Source organism: Hoplias malabaricus, chromosome 1, assembly GCF_029633855.1.
Source record: "Hoplias malabaricus isolate fHopMal1 chromosome 1, fHopMal1.hap1, whole genome shotgun sequence".
Taxonomy (NCBI): domain Eukaryota; kingdom Metazoa; phylum Chordata; class Actinopteri; order Characiformes; family Erythrinidae; genus Hoplias; species Hoplias malabaricus.
Window position 1 is genome coordinate 56,930,550 of NC_089800.1, and position 21,046 is coordinate 56,951,595.

General features: G+C 45.6%; 1 protein-coding gene across 9 annotated transcripts in view; it reads left to right on the forward strand.

Moving 5' to 3' along the window:
* meis2a (Meis homeobox 2a) overlaps nt 1–21,046 on the forward strand; it is a 78,359-nt gene that overhangs the window by 35,672 nt on the left and 21,641 nt on the right. For all 9 annotated transcript variants that reach the window (XM_066667573.1, XM_066667579.1, XM_066667532.1 and 6 more), the window contains exon 9: nt 18,295–18,371. In XM_066667573.1, coding sequence (XP_066523670.1) covers nt 18,295–18,371 — 77 coding nt within the window. The remainder of the gene's footprint in view (nt 1–18,294; nt 18,372–21,046) is intronic.

Here is a 21,046-nt window from a genome sequence, read left to right on the forward strand (position 1 = left end):
GTTTTAAAATAGCTGTGAATGGGAAGAAGGAGGGAGAGAGAGAGGGAGAGAGAGAGAGAGAGAGAGAGAGAGTGTGCAAAATGAAAGGGAGAGAGAATAAAGCCTGATAGATTAAGCCTAGTAGTTTTTTTAATCATGGAAGTGCAGCTTTCAAGATCCCTTTCCCCCTTTATTTTAGGTAGCTCTCCTGCTTTTTTTAACTTGTTTTTTACCACTATTTTAGAGAGTCTTTTGTGAAAACCCCTAGCTGGACTTGTTCAAGCAATAATCTTTCCCTTTTAACCTACCTTCATAGTGTTTTTTCCTGTACAAAAAGGGGTCCTAATTGAATTATCCTCTACAACTAACGGCAGCCCCCTATACAATCCCTTACTCGAACACACACACACACTAACACATCCAACTCTTTTACTTTAATTTGTTAAGCAAATGTATTTCCCATTTCAGGATGCGTTTGTGCAAGAGAGAATTCTTGGGGACTTTGGCCCCTGAATGGCCTATTGGGGCATTCTGGCATTCAGGCATTCATTAGAGAGGGCAGAATGAAAGGAGCGGGGTTGTATTTTCTCAAATGCAAGAGCCAGCATGGAGCTACTCTTCCATGAGCTCCAGGGGTCTCTCTACATATGTTCTCAACATCCAGCCATTGTCACCTATTCTGAAAAGCTCAAAAGGACGGCCCCCCTCAGTCCTTGCACAGAAAAACAACACAGGCCAACAGTAACAATTGTTGGCTTTTGGATTCAGTATAACAAAATCGATGGCCCTCCCCTCTCCAGCCTCCCCTGCACACTTTGACCCCACACTTTCATGGGAGAAATCTCACCGAGCCTTTCTCCATTACCATTGTCTCTGGGTAAAAGGGCCGCTTCAATTGGCACCCACCAACAGCTCCTCAAGGGATGGGAAACATGCCTGGGCTTTAGCAGCATCTTTTTCTGTTGAATGCAAGACCAAAGTCATTTGGTGTCTAATGCGCCCTCGTATAACGTGCGTGTGAGCACAAGAGCAGGCTTCTTTCAGGGCCTCTATATGGGGCACACTGGAGCAGAGATCAGCTGGAGGAAGCTGGCACTGAAGGCCCCAAGACGGTTTCTCTTTCCTTCCAGCTTTTCTGGATATTTTCCAGTGCCATTAGGATGGGGGAAATCCCAGGCTGTTGTTATAAGCTTTAGTATATTGCAGGGAGCTTATGTTATCAGAAAGGTAAACTCAGCAGGACAGATTCCTCTGTGTTCTGCTAGGCACAGCATAATATTAGAAAAGAAAGGAAGACCTGAAAATAAAGGAAGATAGACGGAAAACCTACTACGAAGCGCAATAAAGAAAGCTACTTTGAATTCTCTCAATTAGCCTGTTGGCACCCCCCCCCCCATCCTCCCTCCCTCTCTACTTTAGAGCAGTCCTTGCGCCTCTGCAAAGACAAGGGTCGGTTCTGCAGTGAAAACAGGAAGCACTCAGATACAAAGATACCACTCCAGGCCTGGCCTGTCTTTTCACTAACATAAACCTTCAAACACCAGTGAAAATAAATAGGCCCCTTTGAGCAGACCAGACCCAGGGCTCTGAGTGGATTTGTACAAGGGGCTGGAGTTGGTCAGATGGAGCAAAGGTAGCATGCTCTCTCTCTCTCTCTCTCTCTCTCTCTCTCTCTCTCTCTCCCTCCCTCCCCCACATCTCTCTCCCTCAGATCAAGCCTCTCAGGTTCTATGCCAGGCTACCTCATGGGCAGCCTGTTTAGGAAGTGCTGCTAAGCTGCAAAGCCAGGTGTATTGCTCCCCTGGGCTCACTGAAAGAGGAGTGATAGATCCCATGGCCATTTTGGAGGTCTATGGGAGAACCTTATAACAAATTAACATGGCCTTATATGGGCCTGTGTTAAAGGTTCATTTTCAGACTGCGACTTCCATCTTGTAATGTGGAGGTTCACATCAGGCACACATCATCAGAGCGGAAAGGCTGTTCGAAGATGAATTATTGAACAGCACTTAGCACGCATTTCACAAAGCGCAAAGTGTTTGTAATTAGATGTGGTCTTTGTGGCATTGTGATTAAAATAGGCTCACCCAAACATGTAGGATGACTTTAATAGCAGCTGTAAGCTGGTGGCAGTGATCTGAGACCGGAATAGCCTGATGAGAGGACATGCCTGATTTTTTTTTTTAAAACCTCTAGCAATCCTAGCTGCTCTACAATCCACCCCTGAAAACACAGGGCTGCAGGATTCACTGCCCCTTGAGGGACATTAATTGCCATGGTAACCCAGTGTCACCTCCAGGTCACTCCCTTGGAGACTTGTTTTTAAAAGGGCTTTGAAAATTAGCAGATAAACAAACAAACAGATTTAGCCAATAACAGGGTTGCATGGCTGCCCACTTCCAAAAGGATGTTTGTTCCAGATGACAAACACTAGAGAGGCTCCAGCAGTAGACCAAACATTGGCTCTGCAGTGTCTTTGCCTGTTTGTGTCCACCTAATCCTTGTGTATTGTTGCATCCCTTTTGCTATTAAGCTGCTGGCGTACATCTGCTAACAGTTTGAAAGACTCAACACTTACAGCAAACACACACTTCCAATGACACTCTGAACTTGTTCATGTCCAAATGTGTTAATTCCGTGTCTCTCTTCTCTGCTCCCTGAGCCTCAATTTCATTTAGTGCCCCCTCTGAGCTTGTTTTGTCTTTGAGTGGAGGAGGGTGAGGCTGAGCTGGGTGCTAGGGTGCAGTGGGGTCAGCGGGGGGTGCAGGGCTGAAGGAGGCCCACGCAGTAATCTGTCATGTGCTCGTTTTCCTCTCAGCCTAGAAGTCGGCTCTCCAGTCACCCGTTGCAACCCAGGCAACAGTTTGGTCCAGTGCCAGAACCATGTGCGTCTGTGAGGTTGTTTATGTTTGTAGCTTATTACGAGGGAACCTAATTATATATGTGTATGTGTTTATGAGTTGGTTATTGGGTCGGGGGGTGGGGGTGGGGTTTGAGCAGCAAAACTAATTGTCAGCAGGGGTTGGAGAGAAGCTGCGTTTTAAAAGTTTCTGGAGTACAGGGTAATTACTGAAGGGGCAGGCCTGGCCTAGGCTTTTGTCAGAGAGCGTGTTCTTGTATGGACTGTTTGGCGGCTCCGTAACGAGGACGCAAGTCATCCCTGTCTGCCATCTGTTCTCCAATTCCCTTGTTCTCACACTAGGCTATAAACCTGGGAAGCTAAGTCTAGGCCCATTTATAAACACACACACTCTTTTGTGAGTCACAGTGCATGACAATCAAAACAAGGGTCTCAAAGAACATTTATTCCATCCAACCAGAATTATGAAAAGCAAGTGTTCTTAAAAAGTCTACGCTCGTCCCGTTTACTGTTTGGCTTTTGCACTAAAGGGAACAGAGCACTGAAGGTTAAGACATCCATATCTAGTGTCTCCCCTTTTCTTGCAGGCTGTGTAATTATGTAAGAATCCACATCAGCCTCTGCATTTCATGTCAAAGACCTTAACAGTAATTTCAAGCTGAAAGTGTGTGTCACAGAGCAGTGGTGAACAAAGCCTTGTTTACGATACGCCTGGCCAAACCTCCTGCAACCTCGAGTGTTTCAGTAGCATTAGAGTGGAATAGCCATTGAATCTATGCACTTTGCCTTCTAATCCTACACCGCCATAGTTCCCTTTCAAAGGGTTGGTTCCGCTCTGGCACTCCAACATGCTAAAACACCTGGAGGTGTCGGTAAGAGATAAGTGCAAAGCAAGCAGTTGTCTTAACTCACTCGTAGTTAGTTTTAGGGCTGGGCAGTTAATAATAATATTTGTTTGTTTCAGTCAAATTATAATCAGCTTTATCTTTAATATTTCTGTTCATCCATTGTTTGTTAATTCTGAATTAAAACCACACTACTGCGCATGTAGTCACATAATTCTGCCCCATCCAATCTGCCACATGGAGGAGAATCTTGACACCGGGTCCAACGGAGCAACTCGAACAGCTTGTACCAAAGAAAAATGCTGTGTCTGGCATTTGAACATGTTTTGATTTTAGCAAAGACCACAACAATCATAAATAAGTCACATGTAAACACTGACAAAAACAGTTTCAGCAAACAATGTTAACACTTCCCGTCTGTTTCGACACTTGAAACACAATCACATCACCAAATATGAACAGTGCATGGCTCAGATGAGAGAGACTGACAAGCTCCCCGCAAGATTAGAAAAAATACTTGAGCATATTTACAGTACAAACCTTGTCAGTGAACTATGAAAGCAAAATGGCCGTTCATTAATTGTAATCAAGGTAAAATTTTCTATTAATTGTGATATTGATTTGCAGTCATATCGCAAAGCACTAGTGGGTTCCTTGTCTTTTCAGCTGTGAGCTCAGTGTTAATGCCTTGCTGATTGCTTTATTACACAGCAGTGATTGGTTCGGAAATGACTTAAGCTTCTCTGGCTCTAAAGAAGTGGCCAAACAAAGTACTCAGAGCTTGACTTCTCTCAGAGCGTGACTTCTGGATGATGGAGCCGAAGGTTAGGATGGGATATTAACAGTTTTGTTGGCTGGTGATGCGTCCCACAGAGGCACTGGTGCTGAGAGTCTCTGCGATGTAGAGGTGACTGCATCTCCTCCGACCTGAAGAGAAGCCAAACAGAGCAAAGAGCATGCCGAGCAGTGCAGTCAGATTTATAAACTCCAGACCTCACTGGAGACTCCTCCAGCAGCCCACGCTTCAGCAGCAGGCTGCCTCAAACCTCCAACCCCCAGTCAGCGATCCACTGCAATAACACCGGTCCAGGAGCTCTGAGAAAGACCTGGCCTTCCACTTCACCAAACACTGGAGTGATGTAATGGGCCGTGGGGGCAGCGCGAGATAAACGTTCGTGTGGAAAAGCAAAAAGCCGGCTGAAGACTTTAGGGGCCAGCTGTGTATGTTCTCTGCCCTGACGTTTTTGTGTGGATTCCCCCCTCATGGCTGAATGTGGAGCATGATGCGGTTTAAAATAGTGTCTGTCCGTCTCACCCTCTCTCCTGTGCCGCTTCCCCCGCCTTTTCCTCTCTTCTAGACCCGCCCCCCCCTTCTCCTCTCTGTCCCCCCCGCGAAGTGCCAGAGGGGTTAGTGGGGCTGGACCTCGGCAGGCCGTGGGCAGGCCAGAGCATTAATCAGTGCGGTGGCTCTGGATCTGAGGAGTGGCCCTGGGAGATGGCCTTATGTGCTGCAGGCCTCCACACAGCCCAGCCCCTTTGATATTCAGCTCACACCAGGAGAGGGGAAATGCAGGGGGAAAAGAAACAGCACAAACATGGAAGTAGCAAACCAGGCAAAAGGAGGGGGTGAGAAAGGGTGTTGGGGGGTGGGGGTGATGAGATGGAGGGGGTACAGAGCAGAAATCAAAAACAGACTCTGTTTCTCTGTTTGGTTTGTCATGGGACCCAGGCTCTGACTGAATCCCACTGCTGCCATTTTGTTGTGTGATTTCTCTCCCCCCCTCTCTTTGCTGTTTTTGTTTTGGCTTCTACCTATTGCTGTGCTGAAGCACTGCACCCTATTGGGCCCTCTCACACACCTCTTTCCCTCTGAGCTTTACCTCTCTCACTATGTCTTTGTCATTTGATGATGAGGCTAACGCACTTTTGCTGTGGAATATAATTTCACATCTTTGAGTGTATATCAAAGGCAGCAATAAAGTGGCCCAATTTGTTGTGGTTTCTGTGCCGCTAGCCAAAACACAAGCATGCTGAAGCCTTCTCTTACCCAAACCTCCCGTACCACAACTCCATTTCCCTGCAGATATCGCCCAAGGTGCCATGTGACGTTCTGGAGCCTAGCGCTCATCAGGTCTGCTGTTTACTAGTGCTTAGAAGAGAGCGTCTGTGGTGGCTGTAATCCATGTAAGCATATAAGGCTACACAGATGAATACATATGATAGGGTGTCCTATATCAAAAATAGTCACACAGAGGGTGCAAGAGAAAAAAAAATCGAATAAATCCAAATCAAACTGGAGCAGGCTTTGGCTCCAGATGTGAATCTGTGTGAATATTGATCGTTGCGCACTAGTCCCTATATCCCCAGGGCTGCCGCAGTTCACACAAAAAGCTCCTTTTAAAGCTCACAAACCAAGCTGCTATAATGATTTAGATAAAGAGGCCTGGCGCGACACGGCAAGCTTCAGCAGCCAGAACCACCTCTCTGCTTCTCCTCCTCTTCCTCCTCGTCTTCCAAGAAGCACAAGAAAAAGGGGGGAAACCTGTAATTATCCACACTTTTCTGAATCCCCCTTAATGTTCATTATTTAAAACCAGCAGCAATTACAAGTTCAAAGGGGTTTAGAGGGCCAGCAACCCGCATAATCACCAGCAAATGAAGTGCGGCTCATTCGTCACAGCAGAGCTCACTGGCAGGGGTGAATCATACGCACGGTGACAGCAGTGGATTTCCATGCAGGCACAAATCTCTGCCACCTCAGGGCTCCAGCGTGCTCTATCCCTGCCTGCAATCCTCTTAGGCACGCTGCATTGTCTCCCTCACCCCCCCCAGGTACCGTCCCTACATGAAAAACATATCAAACTTCACCCTGGCTTATGCCTACAATCATCTGCTTGTTGTCCTTCTGTTAGTGGTTGCCAGGCCGCCCACCAGCTTCTCCAGACCACTCGGGGCTGTCTCCCCCTGCTCCTTTCCTCCCTTCTCCCATCCCTCCGTTTACGTTCGTCCTCTCGGGCGCGCATGTGCCTTGTGTGTGTGTGATGTGGCAGTGTACATTTCAGTGCTGTGAGGAGTCGCTCCACACAGGTGGATCTCCGTTACCTTTGTGGATGGGTCACAATGGCTAATCCTGTCTTCAGGTGGCTGTTTAGCACATTGAGAGGAGGTCTCACAGAACCAGCAGTTAGCTCCAGTTACAGCGCACCCTGACCGAAGGTCACAACATACAGCCCTCTTTCTGAAAACACACCTCCCCTACTCCACACCCGACCCAGGTGGCTTTTCTGTCTTGCCGTACATCTCTCGTATCCTTCGTCCCTCTCCCGCACTAACCCCACTTTCCCTTTCCCCCTGTCTCTGCCCTCCCACACATGCCCCCTATCTGTCCCTCTACCTCGGTTCAGTGCTGCAGGTCACCTTTCCCTCCCTGCCCTGTCTTTGTGTCCTATTCCCAGATCAGCTGAACTCTTGTTCACATTAAGGATCCTAGATAAAAATCTCCATAGGGACTTGCTCTGGTGCTCCCACCATTTCCTGCCTGCTGCTTTCATTGTGCTGCTTGCTCACATGGGGCAGATCTGAGTCTCTCCTGAATTCAATGTCTCGTTGTCATCTCTCCCTTTGCCCCAGTGATGCGCAGAAAATACAGGGAGTACTCATTTTTCACTGAGGGAAAACTCCTCTGAGAAGGCTGGAGCTTGCTGTTTCATTAAGTGACCCATCCAGGCAGACACGTGCGTTCACCAGAGCCCATGTTTGCCCGTGCAAGTGTGTATTAGAATGGAATCCGTTGGGAGATTAATGGCCTACTGCTTCTATACCATTGATTATCTCCACGCCATTTTTCCCCTCTTCCTGCACAGATATTAAAAAGTAATGAAGCCTACTGAGAAAAAGGAAGGCGAGCCTTCACGCATCATTTTAAGTTATTTGGACTCAAACAGAGAGGGATCTCTTTAAGGCACAGTTTGAGTGGAATTAAGTAAATAAATGTGGAGTGTGATGTTGAAGAAATGTGCTGCGACTGGAAAAGATGTGTGTTTAAGGGAAGACAACCCCTGACACATGGAACAAGCTTTGCAGATGTTAGCAATTCCTCTTTGTAGCATTCCTAGTGTTAGAACTGGGTTGTAATTGCTATAATAGATGTGGTAACCACTGACAGTAATGGAATCACAGAGGAGCGTCTCAAACCCACAGAATTAGGGTGATCCGCAAAGCTGCTTCAAGATGTCCAGTGTACGTCTAACCACAATATGGCAAATGTGCCCCATTCTGTATTTTTGAAATCACCCGTCCCTTAATGGTTTGCCCAAGGGGTGACTGGATCCATTGTCCTCTGCTGGTGTATAGCAGGGAACTCCACCCCAGGCAGGGAGGGTTAAAGTTTCTTTCTGTAGTGACCAGGGTGAAAGGCACTGGATTTATTTTTTTTTCTCAGGAAAATGACTTCCTGAGACATTAATTGTCAATCATCAGACCGGACAGACCTCCCAGCCCCCGCCACTGAGAGAGAGTGAGTGTTAAATATGAAGGTGAATGTATTTCTTGCCCTTACAGTTAGTCCCATTTTATTTATTTTATTTTGTTGGTTTGCTCTGGGTCTCATTCTCAGTAGAGTAGTACTTTCATTGTGCCATTACTGAGGCACTTTCATACCCAAGGTCTTCATTACAGAAGTATGCTGCTCAATTCCCCATGGTCAAAGTCTGTTGTACTCTCCTTAGCTTGATTGCATCATGAATTATTGCAGAGTTGGTGGGAGGGGACAAGGGCCGAGGGAGTGGGAGATAGAAAGAGTCAGTGCGCTAAAACAACAAAAACAACAGCTGCCTTACACTTCGCATCAGCCTTCCTGAGTGTGATGCGAGAGGGGAGGGGCTTGGGTTACCTCAGCAAGTGGTTGTGTTACATTCCTGAGAAGGGTAGGGGGCTGCGCTGGTGGTGGGGGTATATCAATGAGTTGTTGAAATGAACACAGACGCTTGTCAACAGCCTCCAAGCCAGGGAGCCATCAGAGTGCATTTTAGCCCTAGAGGTTAATGGCCTTCCCCTGTATTCCTGTTCTGCTAGAGGCCAACGGAGCTTCACTCTCTCAGACCGGTTTCTCATGGTTGTGGGAGAAGTACAGAGCTTCGGATTCTGCTCTCCTGTTTGTGGCTTGGGTCAGTCCAAAAAGCTCTTAGTGGATCCCCAAATCCCTCTTTATCTCCCCTCTAAGACAGCGCATGAGCTTTAAGAGTAGTGGCTGTGTTTGGATTACTGCAGCTCTCTTTGATGCCCCAGTATGAGGAACAGCACTATGGAGTGGGATGGGGGATGGAGGAGGTAGGCTGCAGTTTCTGCAGTCATGGAAAAAGCACTGTTAGATTTAAGGCTGAAATGTTAATCAACTTTATTAGAGGGCACGGCGATCTAAAAGAGGCAATAAAGGAGGTGAATTTTTATGGTGTGTGTGTGTGTGTGTGAGAGAGAGAGAGAGAGAGAGAGAGAGAGAGAGAGACAGAGGGAGAGAGAGAAAGATGTAATATTTCAGTGTGTTTTGTGGAACATTGCTCAGATAGGAGTCAAACTCTATGTCATGTCCCAGGAGTGGGTTTTCTGGACTGCGGATAGGCACTAACATGCGCTGCTGATCGGGTTAGCAGGAGATCGGGACATTTGTGGCTTCCAGGTTTTCTTTTTTTTTTTTTGTGTGTGTTTCATTAGTTAGGAAAACTGTCAGCACGAAAAAAAAGGGTCAGCCACGTTTCTGATTCAGCCCCCGCAACAACCCCCCTCTCCTCCCCTCCCTTCCTCTAATAAGCGGTAAGCTGAGCAAGCTGATGGTCATCCTCCCATGGGGCTGTTGGGTAGTTGCCAGCTTCCTGCCTGCTTTGTCAGTGGATAAAGCCAGTAACAAACGAGGAGCCTTTAGCCAAGCCAACCGGCCAGGTCAGGGGTCAACAGGCCTAGGGGCAGGATTGAACAGAAGAGCACTACAGGGTAAAGGGGCCACAGGAATGCACTTATAGGAGGCCGGCATGGCACTGCTTAAATCCCAACACTCCTCGCCTCTCTCTGCCCTGCGCCTCTTAGAACCATTTAAACTCTTCTTCCATCTCTACTCTTGAACATCAAGATTGGAGAGATCCCCGCGGGGCTTGTCGATTTACAGCCAATGCACCGCCTGAATGCTCAGGAATGATGGGAGATCTTGATTCTTGCTCAAAGATAACACACCTTCACGGAAGGTGTTTCTGAAAAGGCCCACGCGGCACTCCCAAAAGCAACACACAGAGCAGGTACAAACTGCTGATGGATTGAGGTTTGGCTCAGCTCCCTCTGTCGTCATGAAGCGTTTCTGCAAATTCTAACAGAGAAGCCTTTGGCTAAGTGTGGTTATTCTTTTTCTGCTTCTGTTGGCTCAAGTGTCTGTGCTTTCACAAGGATGAGAGTGGTTGAGTGTGTGAGAGGGAGTGGGGGGCAGGGAGTTTGGCCTCTCTGCAGAGACGTTGTTTAGTCCTCTCTCAGAGCTGGCTAAATGGACGCTATGCTTGACTTCTACACTTTTAGCATCATTAACCTACAGGAAGTGGCCCCTGCAGCTGTTTGCAGGCTGCGGCACATTCCCAGCTAATGGCTAAATGTTGGGCTCACTCTGCAGAGAGTTTTGACCTTAAACCTAGTTCAACATCAGAAATTTGCTCTCATATTTTTGACATTATGTGCTTTGCCTTCAAGGCTCTTGTTTGTCCTCCTTCAATTACTGGGAAAATTTGCTAAGTTCAGCTATTTTTGTTAAAGCTCCTTAAGCGAGTCTCTGACACAGAAAATAGATGTAGTGTTTGTCTACGTTAATAGTCCTCCTGCTCATTAGGTCAGTTCTTCTGCAGAGGGAGAATAGCTAAGTGCTACTTGTAAAAGTGTGCTTTGTAGAGTGAATACGCTACATTTTTGTTTCCATAGATAAGCCACTTCTATAATCTTAGATCAGACCCTACTTCAATTTCAGTCCCAAAGTGGAGCAATGTCACAATGAAAGGAGGTCTAGACTGACTTCACACTGCTAAAACCACTCAGACCGGAGGTTTGGAAGCAGGTGGAAGATGAAGTAGACTCCACTTGATGCTTTGGTTTTAGACCATCTGTGTTGACTCATATATGAGCTTTCTGTTCTTTTCAAGCAGCCCCCTGTCCTTGTTCTCATGCAGGCAAAATATATTAAAGAATGGTGCAAAAGAGTTCAATCCCTGAGGGTATGGGAACTGGGGGATGGGCTGTGGAGAATGTACTGAAGCAGTAGGCCAGAGGTAATTAGATGCCTAATGGTCTAATGCCTGTGCCATGAGAGGTCTAGAATCTGTTAGTCATTGGTGCCATACAGAGCGATCAAGTCATTACAGAGTCTGATAGAACAGAACGGGAGACATTGCTCAAAGTGAGCTTGTGTGTGTGTGTATGCACTGATGTACTTAGAAAATGTGTGTGTGAGAGAGAGAAACATCTTACAAGTGTAAGATATGTGCTGCGGTCATGAGAAAAGCCAGTACCTGGAAGGTATGGAGGCCGGTTGCAGGGCGGTGGCAGGGAAAACTCCAAGCCACTGGGAGAATTTGAGCTTAAAAGGGGCTAAAACATCAACGAAGTCATTATCACCAGCTGATGACCCTGCAGCTGGCCTGGGGGCACCCTCAGAAGTGACAGTACAGTAATACGCAGCAGGTAAATCATGTACCTATGCACCTAGCTGTAGTACGTTCATTTCTCTTGGCAAAGCCTTGTGCTGTAAAGGTTCTGTGGTCTTTGCTAAGGCTTAGTCTTTTCATTTGCATGGCTTCAGAGGCGCTGCTTCACAATGTGTGCTCAAGCCATTAAATTGGTGTTGATGTTTATCTACTAGACTAGCCCAATTTGCCTTCAAGCATGAGCAGTCAGATCTCTTTATGACAGGCAACAGTGACAAGTGGCTGAGCTTCGGCATCCCTCGTGACCCTGCTGTGGGCCTCTCCCTTTCACTTTTACACCCCTGGCCCGGGTTTGACCGCAGCCTCCAACAATGGACAGCCCTCAGCCACCATCCTCTTACTGGCCCATAAACAGTGAGCCCCAGTTCAAAAGGATACACAAGCAAAGATAACAAAGAAAGCCTCTGATAAGCCCATTGTCAGGGGTTTTCTGAAACTGAGTCTTGGTGTGCATGTGTGTCAACAGTAAGGCAACACGAGTAACCGGTTACCACAACAAAGTGAAGCACCCGCTCTGATAAACCAGGTTGAATTCCTGCCCTGTAGGACCAGTCTGGGTGAGAGCCGAAACTCTAGGAGTACAAGGGCGAGATGAGGGGTGGCTGTGTTCAGACGTATTTGGGCTGAATGTACAGTGGATAGCCAGTGGGCTAAGTGTATGAGAGAGAGATTCAGCCGCTGCTCCTCCTCCTACTCCTCCTCATCCCCCACTCTCTCCTGCAAGGACATGAAGATCAGATTGCTCCCCTTGAAAGCGCTGGCCGGCCACGGTGGAAAGAGAAGCCATGAACTTGATCTGATGATTAAACAGCCTCATCACTATGGCTGCAGGCCACAGCCAAGCACAGGTTTGCTGTGAGAGAAATAAAGACAGCCTTTTGTCCCCAAGTCACAAGGTCTCCCCTCACTCCTGCTGTCTGTCCTCCACCACCCTCACTGCATCTTGTGCCTCAGTCTGGATTAGGCTGCAGAAGAAATAAAGTTCAGTTAAACGTGGTACATTTAAAGACAGGTCCTGGAGCAAGCACCATTTAGAGCACAAGAGTATTCCTGCTGCTCTCTGCCACTCTTCTCTGGGATGCTTTGGTTGGTTTTCATTGTGTATGTGTTTGTTGCTCTCAGACAGCCATGGGAGGGAATGTGGGAGTGATTGCTTTTTAGCCCTAATGCATGTTTGCCCTCAGCAATCTTGCTCTATGGTGTCCTCAGGGGGCAAACACACCCCCCGTGTCAACTGCCCCTCCTCTCCTGCTATGCCATTCCTTACTTGTGCTGGGCAACAATTTGCCTGGCAAGCGATTTGATAGTCAAAGTTGCTCTAGAACTTGCACCATCTCCAGCGAACATAAATTAATGGTGTAGAGCAAACAGGGTCCTGGCACAGATCCAGTAGTGAAGGGCAGGAGCTCAGCCTGCGATTGTTGAAGGGGCACAGTTATGAATGCCAGCAGAGAAGTTAGAGAGAAAGAGAGAGAGAGAGAGAGAAAGGCGCTCTGCTTGCTCTGTACGGCTGCTGGAACCCAGGCGGCATCATTTGAAGCTGCCGAAATGATAACTGTTTTACTTCTAAAGAAACAAGTGCAGCAGCCCTGCACAGTACATCCTCCATTGTAATTGTGGTTCTGCAGTCCATCAGAATGCCAAAACTCTGCCAAAAGACTGCTATCTGCACTAGTTTGTCTGTGTATGCGTGAGAAAATGAAGGACAGTGATGCAGCTGCTGAGTGCACTCTTTAAAACATGATTTAGAAGTTCATGAACAGCAAAAAGTAAAAAATAAACACCTTTCATATTTTAAATACCAGCACACCTATTGAATGCAAGTTATTAATTTTGTTCAACATTTCGGAGATGTCCTCTTGCCTGAGAAAGCGTAAGGACAAATAATAAAACAAAAAATAATAAATCAGCTGTAGCTAGTCTTTCTTTGGGGAAAAAGGTTTTTCTGTTCATCCTTTCACTGAGCAAACCCATTTCAAACTTAATGGTCTGAAAGGACATGAGTAAAAGAAAAGGATATTTAGCAAAATCAGCCAGAGAAGTTTCCAGAACCATATCCTGACTGCCCTTGAGATCATACCTCAACATCACTGAATGTCTTGGGGTGTGGAAAAATGCCTTTCTGAAGCTAGTTTCCTTAAAGCAATTGAATCTTTAATAAAGACAGTACTACACACATATTTAGTTATTTCTACACTTATGTTCACACATTTTTTCTGTGTATTTTCCTGTTGCTCAAAATTATGTATTACCATGTATGTATTATAAATTAACATGTATTTAATGCCTATTTTGAGTGGAAATTAAATGAATGAAGACTGATCTCTGATTTTGCACTGTGCTATATGTGGGGACTCATGACATATTACAAAACAGAGGCTTGTGAGGGGCTGGCTGTGGTGGTTCAGCTGGGAGCCTGCCTCATTGAGTCATGTTGCATTCCTGCCTGTTTTCTCCCTGTTGTCAGGAAGCAGCTTAGTCCAAAAGAAAATAAAACAAACACAAAACACTAACCCCCCTTTAACCTGCAGCCCTCACACACACACACACACTCTCTCTCTCTCTCTCTCTCTCTCTCTCTCTCTCTCTCTCTCTCTCTCTCTCTCTCTCTCTCTCTCTCTCTCTCTCTCACACACACACACACACACACACACAGGAGAAGGGGAATATACATTGCCAAAATCCTTTTTTGTTGTTTAAACAATGCACACTTTACATTTTATTCAGTAAACAAAGATGTCATACTCCTGCATCTTCATGGTGCATTAATGACATGCACTTGCTGAGCTGTAAACATAAGATGCAGTTTCTTATTTTAATTGAACAAAGCCCAAAGCCCTCCCACACCCCTCATAAATAAAAAAGTCCAATGTGCTGTTTACAATATCATACGATTAGCAATAAATATAGAAATATTATGATTATTATTATTGTTATTCATCAATGCCAATATTAAAACGGTATATTTCGTCACATTTGAATCATTCTTATCAACGCGAAATGCCAGCCTTCATTTAATCTGAATATCATTTTCATGGAAAACACAATTGCAATGACATTATTAACAACATTGTCCTATCTATATTTAAAATGTGCCAATCTTTCTTCTGTTTTATGCATAGATATTAAAATGTCATTCTCAAATCGGAGTGATTTTATTTAAACCAAAATATTATTATTATTATTCCATTGTCACTTTGATTAAAGAAACAAATATGATCACAATCAACTCGAGGTCTGCGTTATAAGCAAGCTGTGATATTGCAGCTGACTGCAGAGGGGTTTGTGGATAAGTGAATAGTTTTAATGACATTAAAGAATGAAAACTATGATGATGGAAAGAGCAGTGTGTAGAGGAAAGGCCTGTGATTTGCACAACTTCATTAGCATGGAGCTAACGGCAGGATTCCTTTTGCTCCTGACCTGCAGCCTGCTCCTCCACTGATGAAGTCATCCATCAGCAGCGTGGTCAGCCCACTGCTCTCAGGAGGGGTGTGTGTGTTGTGGGGATTGTACTATATGAGTTGGGGGTGGGGGTGGGGGGGGTAGTTGTTGGGGGCGGGGTGGGGTGGTCTGTGCCTCATAGGCCAGACTCTACAGGGGCCATTACATTCATCTGCAGTAGAGAGCACATCACACCCTGTAATTTAGCCGATTGACTGCAAACACTGACTCACCCACAAACATGAACATGTACGCACAGATACACACACACACACAGTATGTACTCTAGAAAAAAAAACATGTACTTGTAGTGGACCACATACTGCATGATCCACTAGCGTCCCAAGAGACCTTTACATAAAGAGTGAGCAAGAAAGAGAGTGTGTGTGTGTGTGTGAAAGAGAGACGGATAGAGTGGTGGGGGGATAGCAATGCGCCAGTGCCATTAACAGGCCGCAGCATAATTAACAGAGTTGTTTCGATCGGAGGCTAACGCTGGCCTCTGCAATAAAATAACCTGCTCATTTCTCTGCCTAATTATTTATAGACTGCACTTCTTTACATTTTGTGGTCAATCAGTTTCTCAGGATATTGGTCTGGGAGTTTGTAATTCGCTTTATTGATTGGATTTGAAGCGAGTGGGGAGATTTTCAATCATTTCTTTGATCTTCCGCGGTAAGTTTGTGTTTCAGCCATTAAGTAAGCATGTTCTTTGGGACTGCTGAGGGATAGAAAAGACTAAACATTTTTTTGCCCTTATTTATTTTTTGAGAGAGAGAGAGAGGAGAGAGAGAAAGAGAGAAAGAGAGAGAGAGAGAGAGAAGTGCACTGTGGTCAGGGAAGAGGCTAGTTTGGATGCTGTGCATGGCACATTCTAGCCCACCTCTACATTGAACACTCCATTTTGTGCAGCTGCAATTTCAGAGCAGTGCTTAAAGAAGGCATCAGTGAAAAGTATGGGTGGCCAACAGTCTCTGTAATAAAACAGGGATGGAGAGAGGGAGTGAGAAATGGGGGGCGGGGAAGAAACAAGCCTGCATTTACTATAATGTGTGGAGCAGAGCTGATGGAGTCCTGCTGAATGAAATAGGATTTTTTTTAGTGCTGTGTCTCTGTGGTCAGGCGAAATCTCCTTACTCAGGGCTTTTTTTCCTCCTTTCTTTTTCTTTCCCCCCCCCCTCACTGGGGGTTTTAACGTCCCCACTCTCCTTGATGAGACATCTTTCTTGTTTGTTCAAACCATTCATTTTGTGGCGGGCGAAGGAGGCTGCCGTCGGCTGCTGTATTTATCACCCAGCTCTGCCGCACCATGGCCTGCCACGGGCCGATTGATGACCTACACAAGACCCTAGTGGCCCAGGAAGCCTTAATACAATGTAAATGACTGAGACCACTTCCAATCTGCTACTGTCCTCTGTCCCCTCAGTTCAGCCATAGAACAGTGTTCTTACTGGACGTCTGCAGTAGCATGGCCTGGCTGCTTGTTAATATGACTACGTTCAGCCTAGAGCACACAGCGCCGATAGCCCAGACAGTCTGCTCCTATTATACGCTGATGTTCACTGAATGGAGAAAACACACACACACACACACAGGTTTGTGTGTGCAAGGGGGAATACTCTTGCTGACCTCCTTTGCCAAAGACATGTCAGCACCTAGCAATCAAATATGTATTTTTATGTAAGCATTATCATATTTCTTTGTTAACAGTTTCAGAATATTAAAACCACAACTAGAGAACTAACTAATCCCTCGTTTGCTTGGATGCATTCCTCAGACATCCTTGTTTTCCGTCCTTTAATTAAATTGGAGCTATGAGACAGTACTACCTGAACTGTCCCTTCCTCAGCGAGGTTTCATTAACACTTTACTGTTTGACCATCAAACACGCAAGGCAACTGACATACATCTAGGTAATCTTTTAGAAAAACTGTGTTTGCAGCTTGAGGTACTGTATAAAACGGTGACTTATTGATGTTAAAGTGACAGGTTAAATTGTATGGTAATGTGATCGGTTTGGCATATTATCAGCACGTTATCAGTATGAAATATAAGATGCAAGATAATGGCAGAAAAATAACATCTGATAAATACAATACGTACAATAACGAGATATGACCCCTTTTGTAGTATATGTTTATGGAAATGTTGCGCAAGTATAAAACAGTAGTCTTGAAGGGTATATTTCGGTGTCATATAACCATCTACATACTACTCTACTCCAAAGTCTTTCTCTCATTTCTCTGTTGAGATTGGATTTAAATAGGATTGAGAATTTATCTGTGAATCTTTACTACAGTGTTTACAGAGAGACTGGTGTAAATGTAAACAGACCTGTCAGGCTTTGATAGGACATTACGTTCACATCCTTCTGTTATTCAACATTAAAATGAAACTCACACCTACGTATCGCATGCGTGTGTGAGAGAGCATTATGTGTAAGCATGTGTGTCTGTTTGTGTTCTTGTGTGGAAATAGTGAATAAAAGCGAAGCCTGGTGTTTGTTCCTTTAGTGTGAGTGCTGATTCCTAATCTGGCTCTTAAAGACATCTGTCACCACAGATCTCCGTTGTTTTGTCATGCTCCACAGCAGAGACAGGCGAGGGAAGGGGAAAAAAAAAACAAAAAAAACACAAGAAGAATTCAAAGCCTGTCATTTCTGTCGTCTTGTGTTTGGCATATTGAAGCTGACACAAATAGTATCATTGCATCCCTGGCTGGGGAATTACATTTTCAGGTAGAACTTTTGGCGATGGGAGACCTTTCAGATAAATGTCTTCTTTTAGCATTTTGGCCAGCCTTCAGCAGCTACAGATAAAAAGACACCAGGGATGAAAGGAATCGGCCTCATATGTTTCCCAGTGTTGCAGTCAAGGGAACGGAGGATTTATTCAGTCCTTATTCACTCAGCCCTGGGTCTAATTCAGCAGGGGAATTCAGAAGGGCTCGGAGGATGTGGTGAGCAGAAAGACTGCCATGTTGCAAAAAATGTGTAACTGTAAACGTGTAGGTGCACAGCGTGGATTTGTATTTATCTATTGGGGGCAGGGTTACTGGCACTGACAAACTTGTTTTACTGCCCCTAACGAGCTTAAGTGTGTGAGTGTATGTGAGCATTAAAGTAGAGTGGAGGTCATGACTAAACATGCTCGCCGTTCTGTCAGAGTAATTCTGTTATACACCACATTTGCATATCGTCGATTTCAGAACCAAACCTTTGGACTCGTTGGATACTAAACTTCAGCTTCATCTTGATATTTCAGTTTGTCCGTTGTCTCATGTGTCTCCGTTCCCAAGTTTTCGTCTGCATTAATATGAACACGTGTGGAGACAAGAGCACCAACATTGATCTGCTTAGGCCAACAATAAGGTCTACATTTGTGTCTGAGCACTGAGCCAAGCTAAATGTAACACCTTCTTTTTTTTGCCTCTTTTCCAGCACCCGTATCCTTCAGAGGAACAGAAAAAGCAGCTAGCCCAAGACACAGGCCTCACCATCTTACAAGTAAACAACTGGTGAGTCAAGTCTTGATGTCGCTATCTCTGTCACCAGCATAGCTCTGCCTTTCATTTCTGAAAGGCTTCATTCGCCTCTCCCCGCCAGCCAAGGCGGCTAATGCTCATAAAGTGTGAAAAGCGTTTATTTACAGTCCCCCCCTCTGTTCCCCTCCTGAACCCCATTCTCTCTGGCTAGCAAAGCGCTGGGTGGAAGCTAGCGGGATGTGAGCGCTTTATCAGGAAAGTGTTTAGCACTAAGTCCCCGCTCTCTGTTTGATATACATTTATTCACTTTGATAAATATAAGGAAAAAAAAAGAAAGATCTGTCACCCCCTCCCCTGCCCTCTGACTACCATCCTGCTTCCTCCATCAGCAGCAGTGCCACCGTGCTCGCCTGCCCCCCTACCCTCCCCATTTTACACGTGCTATATGGTGGATTAAGGCTCCGGTGGCCTGGCCAGCAGTGCCTTTGTAGATGGCTTAGCACATAACTGGGGGTGGTGGATTAAATAAAATGATCACAGAAGCAAAGAAATGATACAGGAATTACTTATCAAAATGCTAGCCCAGGTTTTATCTGCGGCTTAATTTTGTTCAGTACATTCTCGGGGTGATGTTCAGATTAATTGAACTGACAGCTTCTTTTCAGAATTCCGGGAAGGTATTTGCACGGATTTCAGGTCTTACACAAACTTAATTACATGGAACCCCATTTTATCATTCTAATTCCATGTAGCGGGGGTTCTATTTACAAATGAGAAGTCTCTGCCTTTTATTCACAGCTTTTCTTAATATATTTATCAAAGCTGGTTCATTTACAAAGTGCTCTATCTGTTGGATACAGGCAGGCCGACATTAACCGTGCTTTTAGCTTTATCTGGCTACCAGGCACGTGAGCCACCCGAGGGTCAATTGATTTTTTGGTTCTGTGATTCATTTTTTATTTTTTTTCCCCCTTCCTTCATTTTTTTCCTGGATCACAATGAGGAGGCATGCCTGGAGAATTAGCCTGGTTTGTCTGTCTTATCTGGTAGGCATTTTTTATTCCCGGGGAAGTCAAGCTACTTAAATTGGCCACAGGAACCGCTGTTATCTGCCTTTAATGCACCCTACAGTGTGGATAGCATTTCAATTACACCAGTAACCAAAGATTAGCCCCCGCTTGGCTGTTTCATGCCTCTTGCCGCCGTTTCAGCATGCCACGCACCTTACCTACAGGAGCAGAAAATTGAGTTGCCTTGCCTGTGTCATGGTGATTAATGCAGAAATAGACTGCCTAACCTGACTGAGAGAGAGAGAGAGTGAGAGAGAGACCAAAAGAATAAGAGTGAGAGAGTATGTGTATGTGAGAGAAAGAAAGGAAAAAGCAGGGTACTCTTCTTTCTAGGCTTTGAAATCTTAAACACAGGCTGAGATGTTAGCTGTGTTTCTGAAGAGTCTCCAGGAGGCTGGTAGAGGGAATCATCCTCATTCGTGCTGCTCTATAGTGTGTGAGAGAGAGAGAGGCTAAATCACCCTCCTGTTATACCCTCAGCACAAACCTTGCTCATAGGAAATGAGTGGAGCTGCTAGGCGGTGGGCTGCTGGTCAGTTCTGACTGTGGAGATGCAGGGAGCCCAGGCTGGTTAAGGGGAAACTACAGAATGTTTTTTTGGACTTTTGCTTTTGGAAGCTTTGAAAAATGAGCCAGGATGCTTCTTTTTTTCTTTTCCTCTTTTTTTTCCCCTTCAACCAGTCAGGTCAGGACAGTGTGCTAAATGTGCCTTTGTTCAGACAGGCCCTCTTTTCACCCTTTGGTGTCTTCTTGTCCTTCTCAAGGCGGCGGAGAGGCTCAGCATATGACAGACCTCTACCATATGAAATTCCTGTTGATAAGCCAAAAAGGCTCCCGAATTCCTGCTTTACACAGGCATTGTGTGCAACCTCCCTTTGATATTGAGCACTGGCATGTATCTAGCCAGCACTGAGAAAGATAGCAGGCGAGAGAGGTAGGGGGTGGGTAGGCCATCGTCTTCAGTTTCCAGTTGTCCCGTGGAGGATGATGTGCTGAATCACTGCTTTGTCCTGAGGCACAATCGAGCCTGGAGGGGGGCACAAGGGTGCTCTGTTTGCATGTCAGCAGACGGTGCATCTCCTTCTCTCGCGTGCCCTGCTCTGCCAAAACCTTTCCACCTCCGCCCCCCCTCCCCCCAAACCCCACTCATCTACCTGCTCTTACTAGGACTCACAGCTCTAGATCCAGCTGTGTGTGTCCATCTGTCAGCCTTTACACACTGATTACACCCACTACTGCCCTTAGCTTCTGACCTAACACAATGAGGACTAACTGAAGCATTTATTTCATGCTCTATTGAAGCTTTTTAGCGTTATTATTGATTTGTATTGCATTCTATTTTAGTGCCAATATTGTAATACAATTAAAGCTATCTAAAAAGACAATAAATAAGAGGTTAAGAAAGTGAATTCTCCTGTTCTAAGACACTCCTACAACTCAGAGAGCAACATTGAAGGTTAAAGTACGCCTTCCGTGCAGATGTCTGTGTAAAGGTGCAGCATTAATAGCTGCTCAAACACTAACCAGGATTGATTACTGGTGTGACACAGCATCCTCTCAGACACAGCCATGTTTTAAAGAGACTGAAACTATTTACATTGTGTGGCTTTCTGAAATGAGTCAGGCAGGCACGGTCCA